Here is a 13,573-nt window from a genome sequence, read left to right on the forward strand (position 1 = left end):
GGTCTTACAGAGAAGGGCGGTGGGATCTTGTAATGAAAAAGCACAGAGCGTCGGACATTTACATGTGACCAACTGGGAGTGAAAATAATCAGTTAATTGTCAAGATGAGAAAAAATAATTATATAATACATTAGCAGAAAAGTTGTTTATACATGTGTATATAAATATATACATATATATGTGTATATATACATACATGTATATATACACATATGTGTATATATTCATACATGTATATATACACATATATATGTATACATGTGTATATACATACATAGTGGGGGGAAAAAAGGATTTAGTCAGCCACCAATTGTGCAAGTTCCTGGATTCTTTCCCCCCATTGTCTCAGTTGAGGTGCACCTATGATGAAAAGTACAGGCCTCTCACCCCCCCCTCTGTATATACATACAACACTCCTGGGAAACAATTTACGAGCATCACACACGACCCACACCGTTCGATCGGCCTTTGCGATCAACTAGAGCAGAACTGCCTTTATGGCAATATTGGATTTTCACATTGAGGAAGTACTTTTATCAGGTATTTAATGTACTGAATTATTAGAACACTTCTGGTAGTTTATCGATTGATATTTTTGGAAAATAAACCATCCCACTATGTCATCACAATGAAATTACAATTGTTTTCTTATCTCCTGCTGCTTTTTAAAAACATGCATGACCTTGATTTCCCTTTGGCTCTTGCCATGCATGCAGGAGACCTGCAGAGATTAAAAAGCCCCTTCAGTTTTATTTATTCAGCGAGGGCCGTTACTTCTCCATCAGACACGGAAAGCCATTCTGAAAACCCATTTATTCCACTATTCAAGCAAAGTTCACATTTTCTATTGTTCCTGTCTCCCCGGTGAATAACCGGGTCCAGGGCAGCGTCAGGAATTAATGCACAACAAGAGAAGACCGTTAAAAAGGATGAAGGCGGCAAAAAAGAAAGAAAACAAACATTCAAGAGACTTTACAGGAGGTCATTTAATCCCAAACATGTGTGGGGGAGGGGCTGTAGAGGGAAGAGCTCATACAAACACTTCACTGTACATACAGATTTACATTGTTTAGAGACATTATGTATGGTCACCAAAACACCTGGTGTGTGTGTGTGTGTGTGTGTGTGTGTGTGTGTGTGTGGCGGCTGCATCACAACTCCACACTGCGTCTGCAGCCGTTCCAGATGGCCTTCGGCGTCGTCTCAGAATAAACCGCAGGCAGACGGAGGGCCGCCTCTTCTACGGTTAAGCCTAAACAATATACTCTGATTATTTATTACTACATAATAACAAAAGAAAAACATGTGGAATGCACACCGCAGCGTAGGCAAACTGGAACGCCGCCAAATGAGTTCAGTCATCTTTGTATTATGCAAACGGGTCATGTTGTGGAGCTGGGATGCAGACGGGACCGACCGGAGGAGACGGCAGAATGTTTTCACGCAGAACGCTGCCTCCGTTCCTCGGGGGGGGGGGGGGGGGGCACCGCCCGGTGGCTGAACTGTGTTTTGCAGCTGGCCAGATTTTATCACCACGAGTCCCCTGGATTTTTTCCTTTTCTCTTTTTTGTAAAACCATACTTTGTTCTGATAATAAAATCAAAAGCATGAAAATAAAATGAAAGTATATATAACTCTTTCAGGTCCATTTTACGTGCGGTCGGCATTCCTTTCCCCCGCTCGTCTTCACTCCTCTTCGCTCTCGTTCCCGCGCTCCATGTCTTCCTCTCCGTTCGCTTTGGAATCTGTTTTGCGGTCTGGATCGTCTTCATCCGCCTCTTCCTCCATCGCTACCGCCGGCTCCTCCTCCTCCTCCTCCCAGTTCTGAGAAGGACCACAACAAACAGTTAGTCGGTGGCCACGTCATCCAGCCCCCAAGTTACACGTCTGGAGACCCGTCCGACTTACAGAGTCATCACCGTCTGGGAGACCTTCATCACCGGAGGCCTCGTCTTCATCAGATGATTCTGTAGAGGGCACACGAGGAAAAACAGATCTTGAAAACCGTTTCCACTTCAGTGAGGGAGCAAAAAAAAAAAAACAATAGCGACTAAGCGGAGCAGGAGGGAGGAGAGCCCACGGGATTGGCCGAGGCCGTGACTTTGATATCGATATTGAAAAGTATGACAAGACATGGCATAACTGCAAATCTGCTTCTGGGGCGAGGTCGCAGACGAGGGAAAGGAGGCAGAGGAAATGATCAAGAATAGAAAGGCGGTGTGGCGGTGATGAAACGGATCATGACCCGGTGAACACGCAGTTTACAATTCATCATCAAAACAACTAGTGACAGGAACGTCTTAAAACACAAAGAATATCTTTTTATGCACCGTGGAGAACCAAAGCGGTCAAAGTGAGAGCCGGTTAGCTTTCCTGTAAAAGGAGAGCGTTGCCTCGTTATCTCCATCACCCCCCGGTGACGTTTCTACAGAGCCGAATCTAATCTGGACCGGCTCCTGCCACGGGACGGTTAATCAGTGCTTAATGAATGTTACCCAAACCGATCAATTAGAGTTACTGTGCATGCTGAGCTTCCTGGCCTTCCCATGCCGGAGCCACAACAAGCCCAGCGGCGTCCACACAGGGCCGTAACAGCCGGCGGCTCATCGGCGCCCCTCAGATGAACCTCCCATCCCGGACCACTCAGAGGGGTTGGAACTCCAAAGCGCAGCTTAATTATTTCAACAAAGCACCTCATACAGTCCGGTAATGAGAAACGAGTGAACAGAGCATCGTTTTGTTCAGCTATAAAAAATACCAAAAGAACGCTGCCGGTCAGGTTGCCAGGCAACAGGAGTCATGTTTGCGTGCAGTGCATCGCCGAGCGGCTGACTCGGCGGGGCGCCCCGGTGACTCGGCGGGGCGCCCCGGTGACTCTCGGTGGACCGGACGCGATAACGAATCAAAAACACAATCAGAAGCCGGCGGCGCCGCTGTGACCCGCCGCGTGCTTTAAGAGTCTGAAATGTACAACTTGTGAAGGAGATCATGTCTTTTCCGTCGCTCAACTCAAAGCTCCTTTGCCAAAAGTAGAGCCGTCGGCGGGTTGCGATTCCGCGTGAGGTTTTGAGGGTTCCCCCAGGAACCGGGACGCCAGCAAGGAGGAAGGCTTTTTTATTTCTAGAAATGGCTCCTGGGAAAACAGACTAGGGAAAGTGAACATGAACAACACTCACCTTCTTCATACACCAGCTTCGCTGTGTGGTCAACGGCTGTAACGGTGTTGCTGCTGTCACTTGTCGCCACCTAGTGGTGAAAGGGGAGAATCGTTTTAGAGACCAGTAGTTTATATTCTTGATTATATATATTATTATATATATATTATTATATTATATATATTATTGATTGGGAGACGGACAGACGTCCCAGGGACAGACGGGCATGGGGTCTTTTACCAGAGCCGAGTTAAGATGAACCCCGTGCAGCTCGTCGAGGTGTTAGTTAGTCAAACATAATGGGACGTGGACACCACCCCCCTCAGGGCAGGTGGGGTTAATTACAGTAGTTTGTTTAATGGATCTATAGTGAACGCTTGACCTTTGACCTCACACACAACCTCCGGGTCGCTACGGAGTTGCACCGAACTGCTCTCTGCACTCAAATTAAGACCGGGACGATTTATGGAAAGGTTTTCCATTAAAACTGTGGCTTCCAGACTCAAACACAGATATTGAGATGCAGTGGTGACTGTGCTGGTTCCCTAACTGACACTTCCCCTGGGAACGACGTACAAGAACCTTCTGCTTGGATCGAGAACAAGGAACTTTTTAAAAAAGGTAGGGTTGCTCAGCTTCTTCAATGTCGTCACCTTACTAGAATAATGTCTTACATCATCTTTTGACAAATGATTTTCTTGCCTAAATCACCTCCGGTGAAACCTCCTCCTCAGTGGAACAGGTCATGTGATTCTACCCCATATAGTCGTGTAACATGTCTACAGTGACTGAGGACATTTTACAAGCTTTTTTAAGATGGCATTTGAAGCTAGCATTTAAGCTAGAAAGTTAGTTAGCATTTTTGTCAATGAAAATCTCACACCAACATAATATTAGTAATCATGACATAATGTGACCATTACTGTAATGTCAGCCTGTTGTCAGTCTACAGGCAGCGTGTGCACTAGATTACGTTATAGTTTATTGTGTTTCCGAAAAAATGACATGGGCCATTATTTTAGGAAGGTGACGATGTGATATATTTTGGGCGGTAGCTCTGCAGGGCGACTTGGCTTCTTCCATGGTGGAGCCAGAGGTGATGGCGGTTTCCATTGAGAGAGTTGGGAACACTGGTTTGGTTTGTTGGTTACGTCATTCTTAAGCGCTAGCTTACTCAGTTTCTCAAGATTAGCTTTGAAAATGTAGGCTGCTCTTTAAATGTATGATGAACATTAACGTCCCTTACCAATCGTGATCTCAAATGTGAGAATCCTCTCAGCAAACAAGTGACATTTGGAACCGTTTTACACTTTTGGGGCCCCCCGAGTCATCAGCAGGGACAGTTCTACACCTACCTGAGTCATCAGCAGGGACAGTTCTACACCTACCTGAGTCATCAGCAGGGACAGTTCTACACCTACCTGAGTCATCAGCAGGGACAGTTCTACACCTACCTGAGTCATCAGCAGGGACAGTTCTACACCTACCTGAGTCATCAGCAGGGACAGTTCTACACCTACCTGAGTCATCAGCAGGTACAGTTTCCCGTGCAGCTTCGTCAGCTTGTGGAACATCTTCACTCTGCTCTCAATCATGTGGTAAAGCACTCCCAGCTGGGTAACCAGGTCTGGCAGCTGTTGGGGAAACACAGATGGATCGATTGGAGGTAAATAAAAAAGTATTAACATTTCAACATTTCAAACAAACAAGCCGGCACTCGACGAGCCGACCTCTGCTTAACTAACGATCTGGTAATGTATGAAGTAGACTGGGAGTGGAGGACAACGGCTCATAGAAGGTCAACGGCAAAGCAAACGGCTGCGCTGTTCCCTTGTGTGACATTACAGGTTAGGGGATGCTGTGGTTAAAGGTGCAACAGTGACATGCCCATAGACATGCCCATAGACATGCCCATAGACATGCCCATAGACATGCCCATAGACATGCCCATAGACATGCCCGCTCAATGATATCCAGCTGCTGCTATGGAGATATTTCTAAACGGGCAGACGCTCGGAGGCAACTGGTAATCTAAAGAGATTAAACATGGATGTGCAGAGAAGGCTGCCGTGTGTTAGCTCAGCGGGAGGCGTCCCAACACAAGGCGGGTGTTGGTGATGCGGACTCACCGATGCCAGGTATGATGTGTGGTGCATGAGCACGGCCTTGAGCCACCGCACCATCAAAACGGCCCTGCAGGAAGGAACGAAGAGTATGACTGACTGACACGTGACGCTTTCATGTAATGGAAAGTTAAACGGACAACGGAAGTCAATTGAATGCTCAGCTGATCCGTCAAGTTTACTTACGTGAAAGGATGCCCCTGGAGCCTCTTTGTGATCTACAGGAGATGAAAGGGATGATTAGACAAAGAAAACACTGCAGTTAACACAACTTCACTGAGGAACACACGGAGGGATAAGCAGGAAAATCCACTCACCTCCTCCACCAACGGTAAAACAGCAGGGAGGGGTAACCGAGCAACCGTTTTCTTTATCACCATCTCTTTACGAGTCTGGAAAACTTTCTGTAGGAGAAAGAAACAAGCCGTTATAACTTCCTTCATTGTGAATGCAAGTGAACAGACTCTTTGGGCAAAACAAAAGCAGTGAAGTCACTTTTTGGGAGCTCAGACTCCCGGCGGAGGGACACTCACGTTGAGGATGTTGGCGTCGCTGCTCTCCAGGCCCTGCACCAGCAGCACCGCGAAGTTGTCCGTCTGTAAAGAGGCCGTCCCTTTAGGGGCCCCCTTGCTGGAGACCGTGGACAGATCGATTTCCCCGAGCCGCTCCGCTATCGACATCTACAGGAGAGCAGAGGCGTGACGTCAGCGGGGGAGGGGCGTGTGGTCACATGGGACGTGTCCACCGGGTTTAACACCGACACCACAGAACTGATATGAACAGGCCACACGCCTTCTCATGCAGACCAGTTATTTCCGTGTGCATGTTGTCAATGTAAACCTGATGGTTGAGCTAATTAATGTCCCCCTGCAAGAAGAGTGAACTCATGCACGCGTTGCAGCTTCTGGTCGTCCATCAGGAACATCTACCGGGCCGCAGGGATGAATATCATAAAACACCACAAAAAGAAAATGGCGACTCCCAACCCCAAAAGGATCTCCACATAAAACTAGACTGATGGATAGAGCTGTTGAAGGCAGCCATGAGGGTGGAAGGTTGTTAGAACAGCGGCAAACAGAAACGCCTCCATTCTGACAAAGACCCAAGTAACATGGAAACGTGGTTTTCATAAAAACTGTGGCAGATTTTTTCCCTCTCCTTATGATTTATTAACGTCCAATTTTTGGATTTGGTTTCAAAAGGGAATTGAATATTCTACATTTTCTTTCATCTTTGCCCCCAAATGAATCGTTCCAACTGAACTGCTAACCGTGCAGAGAGGACAGGCTGACATATGGAAATGTTCCAATATAAAACATGTGGAGCCTCTTTTAATCCCAACATTGGTAACACTGACACCGGGAGAAATGTATAATATATAGATTATGTTGTAAAGTGAATTATCAAAGATGTGCTTTTGTTGTTTTCTACTAATCAAGTCATTGTAGCTCAGTTGTACTGGGCGAGAGACACATTCTCTACTTTGAGTCGATGGTGCCGTTTCCATCGAGGCGCTGCCGGTGAGGAACAAAGTCACGGGAAGTAAAATGTGACTTCAGCAAACTAGCGTTCAGAGGGTTCTGCTCATTACACGTCCTGAACATGAACCCATGTGATCACAGAAAGAAGCCCGTCTGGTGGTCTTCATCGAGCCTCAGACCCTGACCCCACCTCTTTGGTGTCCGTGTCTTTTTTCCTCTTCTCGGGTCCCTGAGCGCTTCCCTTCACGGGGGCTTGGTGGCCAGGAAGCCCTGGGACCAGCACTCTGCTCTTGGCGTTGACAATGGGGGTTTTCACCTGGAACGCAAAAAGATATTATAATTATTATAATAATCTCAGGTTTTCATGTTCTCCGACATGCCCGGCGGTCTCCTCGACTGATGCGAGCGTTACCTTGGAGACGGCGGTCTCCATGGAAAGGGCCAAGCTGGTCTGGACGTCCCGGGTCAAACACACGTGTCTCTCTGCCGTGTTGATCTCCTGCACGGACAGGAGAGCATTGTGGGTAAATCAAGAGTCTGGCCAACAAGGCTGATAAATGTCATCATTGACCGTGTTCATAATTCACTGAGCAACAATCAGCAGAGTATTACCTTGTAAAAACAAAAAGGGCTCATGAGCTATGATGTAAAGCATGCAGTATTCCATGCAGTATTCCATGCAGTATTACATGCAGTATTCCTGTATTAGTACACAACATGTGAAATACTAGTCACAGCAGTTTGGTTCTGACTGGAACATGCAGGAGGATTTGTTTGTCCTGCTGCTTGTAGAGACCAAGAACACCGTCAACGTTCAGGATGGATACTCAATAGCCGTGTGTGTGTGTGTGTATGTATATATGTGTGTGTGTGTGTGTGTGTGTGTGTAAAAATACAGAAAAAGCAACTAAAGTCCGCCTTCCGAGATTTACAATGACAACATGCATCTCATATTAATGAATTTAAAAGCTAAGCTTGTCTCTTCGTGTGCACACTACAAAAGTGATTTCACATAACAGTTCAAGTGATTGGGAAATAAATAACTAGATTTAAATGTTGCTTGCTTTGATTAAAAGATAACTCTTGGCATCAGTAGCTTTACTGATGCATTATCAGCCGCTTAGAGCTGGTGTCAGGAAGTTAAACAACTTCATTTGCCATCCAATATCCATTTCATATCGACATGAAAACATCTCCTTTAAACTGGATGTAGACTGAATGACACTACATTTCACTAGATCAGAATAAGGTTATAATTCAGCCCAATACTCATATGTTTCTTAGCTTGGTGGAAGCGGATGCCACTCAGGCACCTGGAGGGGATATTTGGAAGCCAGAAAGTAACTGAACTCTGACATGGCCGTCGTCAAGCATGCACTGGTGGACTCACCACTTTCTCCATCACAGGCTGCAGGTGGTTGCCGTAGCCCAGCAGCACGGTGCGCGTCCCGGCCCTGAGGGCGGCGCCCAGCAGGGGGATCGGCACCGGGGAGTCTTTGGTGTCCGACATCTGCACCGTGCACGAGGGCGACAGCGGCTTCTTACAGGGCCTGGGGGGTGGGAGGGGGGGGATTAGTGACGAATGACTGCAGACGAGAAGTGAGCAGTGTAACGTCCCCCAACGGCCACCAGGGGGCCAACACAGGGAACACATATGCAAAATGACTTTCAGCCATGAGGGCCTTCAGCCTCTCGATACAGCTGCTGGAGCAGAAGAGCAGCTTTGCTTCAATCAAATCCTTGGTTTCATGACCTTCAACACGCTTGACCTCACTCTGCGTGTGCTGCCCTGTACAGTGTTTTAAGGGCTTACCCGTTTAAAAAGTGCTCAAAGAGATGCAGCTGGCCATCCTTGCACACCACCGCCAGCCTCACCGCCTGAGTGAAAGCAAACATTTGCATGAGGTAAATCTGTTTCATAAAACAGCCAATATGTCTGCCGAGCTCCGACAGAACGACACCACAGGGAGGAAGGCTTCTGCAGAGCGGCGAGCGCTTAACTCGTATACATGGAGACGGCAGTCAAATTAATGTAATGATGGGACACTTGACCCCGCTGACCTCTTCTTTGCTGTTGGACGCAACGAGGTCGACGTGCCGCGGCTCATCCGTCAGCGTGAAGGACACCACCGAGTTCTTGTCCTTTCCGTCCTCTCGTACTTGCCTGCGGGTGAGACGGCTTTGTCATGCGGCGGGAAAAATATGCAGCTGTACGTTTCAGGCGAGGACGTCACCGCCAACGAGGAGGAGGAGGAGCGAGCACTCACCAGACACTGAGCAGCCGATCGTGTGCGGCACCGGACAGGAAGTAAAGGCCGTTGCTGTCGGGAGGCCGCGTGGTGGCAAAGCGCAGGGTCGTCACGGCCGTGGAGTGACCCGTGAACTTCTGCAGACAGGGAGGACAGAACGGACATCAGACCTGTGGTTGAACCGAGCCCGGCTCCCAGCGTGCCGCGGTCTAACAAAACCCCAAATATCAACCGAACTCTGCTGGCACTCACCCTGTAAACCTCCTTGGTGTCCAAGTCCCACATCTTGATGATCTGACCGGCGGACAGCAGCAGCTTGCCGTCAGGGCTCACGCACAGACTGGTCACCGCCGCGCGGTCCGCCTTCCACTTGCTGCAGGAAAACAGACAGTCTTCTAGCTGCACGTTCATGGATTACATTTCTTCTTCCGCCGCCGCCGATCAAACCGATCGGGAGAAGCGGCGTTGTTCTCCAAGTAGCTCTTTATCACAGCTTTTAGATTGAAGCGACTGCTTAGCACTGCGCTCCAGCTAACCGCAGTAAGAGATGAGCAACGCACCCCGGCACCAAATCACCAGAGCAACCGGTGCTCTGGTGAAACACGGAGACGCTAAACGCATGCCGGCAGAGCGCCATTCCGGGTCTTTCAAATTACCGGTGGTGTTTCTACACGAGGAGAGGCTGAGAGGGGGGGGGGGGGGGGGGGGGGGGGGGCTCTTAAACCAAAAACCACTTTGCTCTCTGCGAGGACAGGCGCCGGTCGGACAGAATGAAAGACGGAGCGTTTACAGCGGCGAGGAAAGCGGAGGGAGCACCGGGGAAAAGGTTGGTAGTTATTCATAGCCATAAAAGACATTTTTGTTTTTACACTTTTATCCAAACAGATATCCCTGTGAGGAAGATGAAGTTAACTCCATCAACAACTCGTGGCACTCCGTTCTGCAGAATCAGCCCCTCTGTTATTTCCTTTGTCTCAGAACTAAACAGACCCTGCGATGTGTTTTTCCTGCACACTGAACCTCTGAGCAGATTTGCTTAAAAGTAAGTTTGCGACTTTGACAACGGGGTTCACTGCTTCGTAGTTTCCACTAATGGTGGAAGGATCCCGTCTTTTGTCCCCGTGAAACAGACGGCAGCTTCTCTACGAGCTCACATTGCGTCTCGCAGGAAGAAAAGTTGAATTTTGATATAAAAATAGAATGTTTTTCCTCATATGTCATTGAATAGGCAAAATATATATGACGGTGCGTTTTTCAACTTAACTGCAGCGTTTCCTCATCTGACCGCGGGTGAAAGACAGGACCTGGTTGTAACGCCTCGATGGCCGTCATGATCACGTGAACTGGATCAGACGTTCATGTCGGTCCCGTTTGAGCTGGCTGTGCACAAACAGATGCCATTTCTATTCGACAGATGGACGATGGCGTCAGATTAGACCAAATCAACCGTGTTGTACTTCTTCGGGTTGGACCATCGTTTCACTGCCGTTTTATTTTATTTTATTTCATTAGGGTGCATTGATTGTTCCTGCGTGCATCGGTGTTTTCGTTTTCTACGTTACCGGATGATTTAATTTCCCTCGGGGTGAATAGAATACAGAGATGCTTTGTTTTATTACACGACTTCAAACAAGACAACTGGCTTCACATAAAAACACTGGAACCTGAATGTGAGGGAGCAGTGAAACACAGCCGGTGGTTTAAATTAATGCTCACACTGACAGGAAGTGAAGTCAGCAGAGATGCTTTGTATTGAAAAAGAAAACTGCTGTTAAGTTTCTGTTCATTGTGTTTGGGATGAAGAGGTGGACCTCTGCGTTTCCTTAAGCTTCACCCAAAAGCAGCTCCAGACATGGAAGTTCAGGGTTTCTCCATCATTATGGCGTTTACTATTAGGAGCAGCCCATTAATGCCCTCAAAAGATTATGAAACGTATTATTTTCGAGAAGTGAAAAAGAAATAAAAAGGCCACCCCTTTTATGAGTGAGCAGACCAGTAAACACATGATCCCCAGACTGAAGGCGTTGGATCGGCCGGACTCGGTCAGCAGGAGGCGGATGATCTACCGGGTCGTACGTTAGGGTCAGAGCCGCCAGGGTCAGTTCGTTCAGAGATGTTGCACGTGGGAAAGGTTCAGGGAAACGTCACAATCGAGTTGGAAAAGGAGCTTTTGCAACAGGCTTAGCTGGGACTAAAATGATGTGTGAACATTTAATACGTTGAACGCACGATATAAATCTGTGCGTCTAATGTTAAGATGGCACACGGGCAGAAATGTCCAAATGAGTCCGTGCCAAGAATTTCACTGAATCTAGTCGACAGAGTTTTACCTAGAGTGTGTCGTAAGAGGACAGTTCATAAGAAATGTGCTCCTGTCAAAATGTTTCCTTTCACCCCAGCTGGCCGTGTAACGAGCAGCAGTTCGGTCACCGAGGAGCTCAATGACAAACGTCACCGGCAGCAAGGCACCGTCACTAATTATGTTCATTCTAGAAAACAGCCAAAAGGAAAGCGTGTGTTCTGAGTCCCTGTCCAGACTGGCTGAGCTCATTCCAGATTAAAAACACACGTTCTGTAACAACGTTGTTCAGGTGTTGTTTTGGTCCAACAGAACATTATAACAACGTCACGGAGGCGTTATACGTTCTCAATAACAGAGGACACTTTTAAAGAGGGATGAACTGAAAACACATACATGCTCTTTTCCCTTTCACATGCAACAGCGTCCCATTTAGATCTTAAACATCACAATGTGATTCACTATAGTAAATGTATTTCGGATCAGGAGGAACTCGTTCATTCTTTCCTCTCGGCTACAGCCGCGCTGCAAAGCTGCTGCTCCGCCTGTCGGAGGTGCACAGGTGAGTCAAAGTGGTGGGATTGAGACGCGGATGGATGGACTCCCACCAGCGCAGAGTTGGGACGAGCGCCATGTACTTCGAGGTAACGGTTGCACGAATCCCGGTGTGACTTCAGACTGGGGTCCCAATACAATAACACATCCTGCATCTGATTTAGGATCACATATTGATCTGAAAAGATCAGATTGCATGGGATTTGTGCTGTTGACTGATAACAGAACTGTCATGTGACTAGACACTGACCTCCTGGCCTTGCCCGTCTGCAGGTCCCACTCTACGATGTTCGTATCGTCTGAGCCGCTGTATAATAAACTGTCTTCAGGGTGCCACTGGACACAGTTCACCGCTCCGCTGTGGCCTCCATCCTGGCAGAGAGGGGAAATCGGTCGTTAGCGGTGCTAAGCTACCCACTCGGTCTTCCACTCTTACATACGAGTGTGTGACATGAACACAGGCCGGGGTGCGGGCGTCGGGCCGGACTCACCAGGGTGCAGTGCAGGGCTCCCTTCGCCGTGCTGTAAATGAGGACGCTGCCCGCCGCCGTGCCCATCGCCAGCAGGTCGGCCTTCTCCTCCGCCTGCCCCGCCACCGATTTCCTCTTCTTCCTCTGGGGTCCCTCCTGAAAAGCACACGAGACAAGTAGGGTTCACGCCTTTCTTTGCTTCTGGTATATAACATGCATATATGTACAAAGAGCTAATCGAGTCAAACTCCATGTACGTGTAAACACACATGGCCAATAAAGCTGATTCTATTGAAAAATCAGTTTATTACACTAATGACCTTCATACCTAAACATAATAACCACATGCTGTATTTAAATCACTGCTCCCAATTGACATTTAAATAAAGATCTTGCTCAACAACCTACTGATAAGCTGTGGACGTAGTAAAAACATTATTATTTTAATCTCCAGGACAATAATCACAGATTCACACGGTGTTAATAAGCATAATTACGATTCCGGGTTGAAAACAAACGCAACAGACTTTTTCTTGCAGACATGAAGGTAAAACTTTTCCCTGCTCGCCACAGACGTGTCATGGTGGCGCACGCTGCTGGAGCTCCGGTGGGCTAAAGCTAACTTTGAATAACGACTTTATTCGCAGCGCTAGCGGCCTGAACGCAGCGCGGGGCGCATCGTGCGGGTCCGCGTGGCCGCCGCGCGTGTTCCTCACGGCGGGTCCACGGTGACCGGCTGAACGGACCCGCTGTCCGTGTTCTGCTCACCACCATGCGGGGCCAACATGTGCGTCCTGCGCAGCTGTTCAAGCTAGCTAGCTAGCTAGCTGCTAACGTGGCTACCTTACTAAACCCAGAGTCGGACACGAGAAAGCGTCCGCGGTGCCGCGCGGCCGACGGGCTCCCGCGTCCCGTGTCGTGTCCTTTGAGGACCGGGGACACGGTTCTGTCTTCCGCGGCGCTCTGCCGGGGGGACCCGCTCACGGGCAGCTCTGCTCGGGCCTCGCTCACGCAGCCTCACGTACCTTGACTGTCCGGCATGGTCCCCAGGTGATGCAGATACAAGTGGCACTCAAATGGGCTGAAGGCACGTATTCTTGATGAAGTGTTTTACTGTCTGTGTTCCAGATGCGGAGTCTGCCGTCCTGGGAGCACAGCGCCAGGTACTGGCGGGATGTCGGGGAGAAGACGCATGGTAGCTGCAGCGACGCGCTGCCAGTGTCGGCCGCCATTTCTGAGCC

General features: G+C 48.5%; 1 protein-coding gene across 1 annotated transcript; it reads right to left on the minus strand.

Annotated features, from left to right (window-relative positions):
• Window positions 1-846: 846 nt before the first annotated feature.
• wdr43 (WD repeat domain 43) lies at window positions 847-13,564 on the minus strand (the record flags this gene model as incomplete). The annotated part of the gene is made up of 18 exons (XM_079216618.1): window positions 847-1,824; window positions 1,909-1,967; window positions 3,177-3,246; window positions 4,676-4,789; window positions 5,285-5,348; window positions 5,465-5,496; window positions 5,596-5,682; window positions 5,812-5,958; window positions 6,950-7,075; window positions 7,172-7,258; window positions 8,150-8,309; window positions 8,573-8,637; window positions 8,821-8,923; window positions 9,027-9,145; window positions 9,261-9,381; window positions 12,113-12,234; window positions 12,354-12,488; window positions 13,358-13,564. The coding sequence occupies 18 exons, from the start codon at window positions 13,562-13,564 to the stop codon at window positions 1,687-1,689; spliced, it is 1,956 nt and encodes a 651-aa protein (XP_079072744.1). The 3' UTR covers window positions 847-1,686.
• Between the last annotated feature and the right edge of the window lie 9 nt (window positions 13,565-13,573).

This window comes from Taurulus bubalis (assembly GCF_910589615.1).
Source record: "Taurulus bubalis genome assembly, chromosome: 4".
Lineage (NCBI taxonomy): Eukaryota > Metazoa > Chordata > Actinopteri > Perciformes > Cottidae > Taurulus > Taurulus bubalis.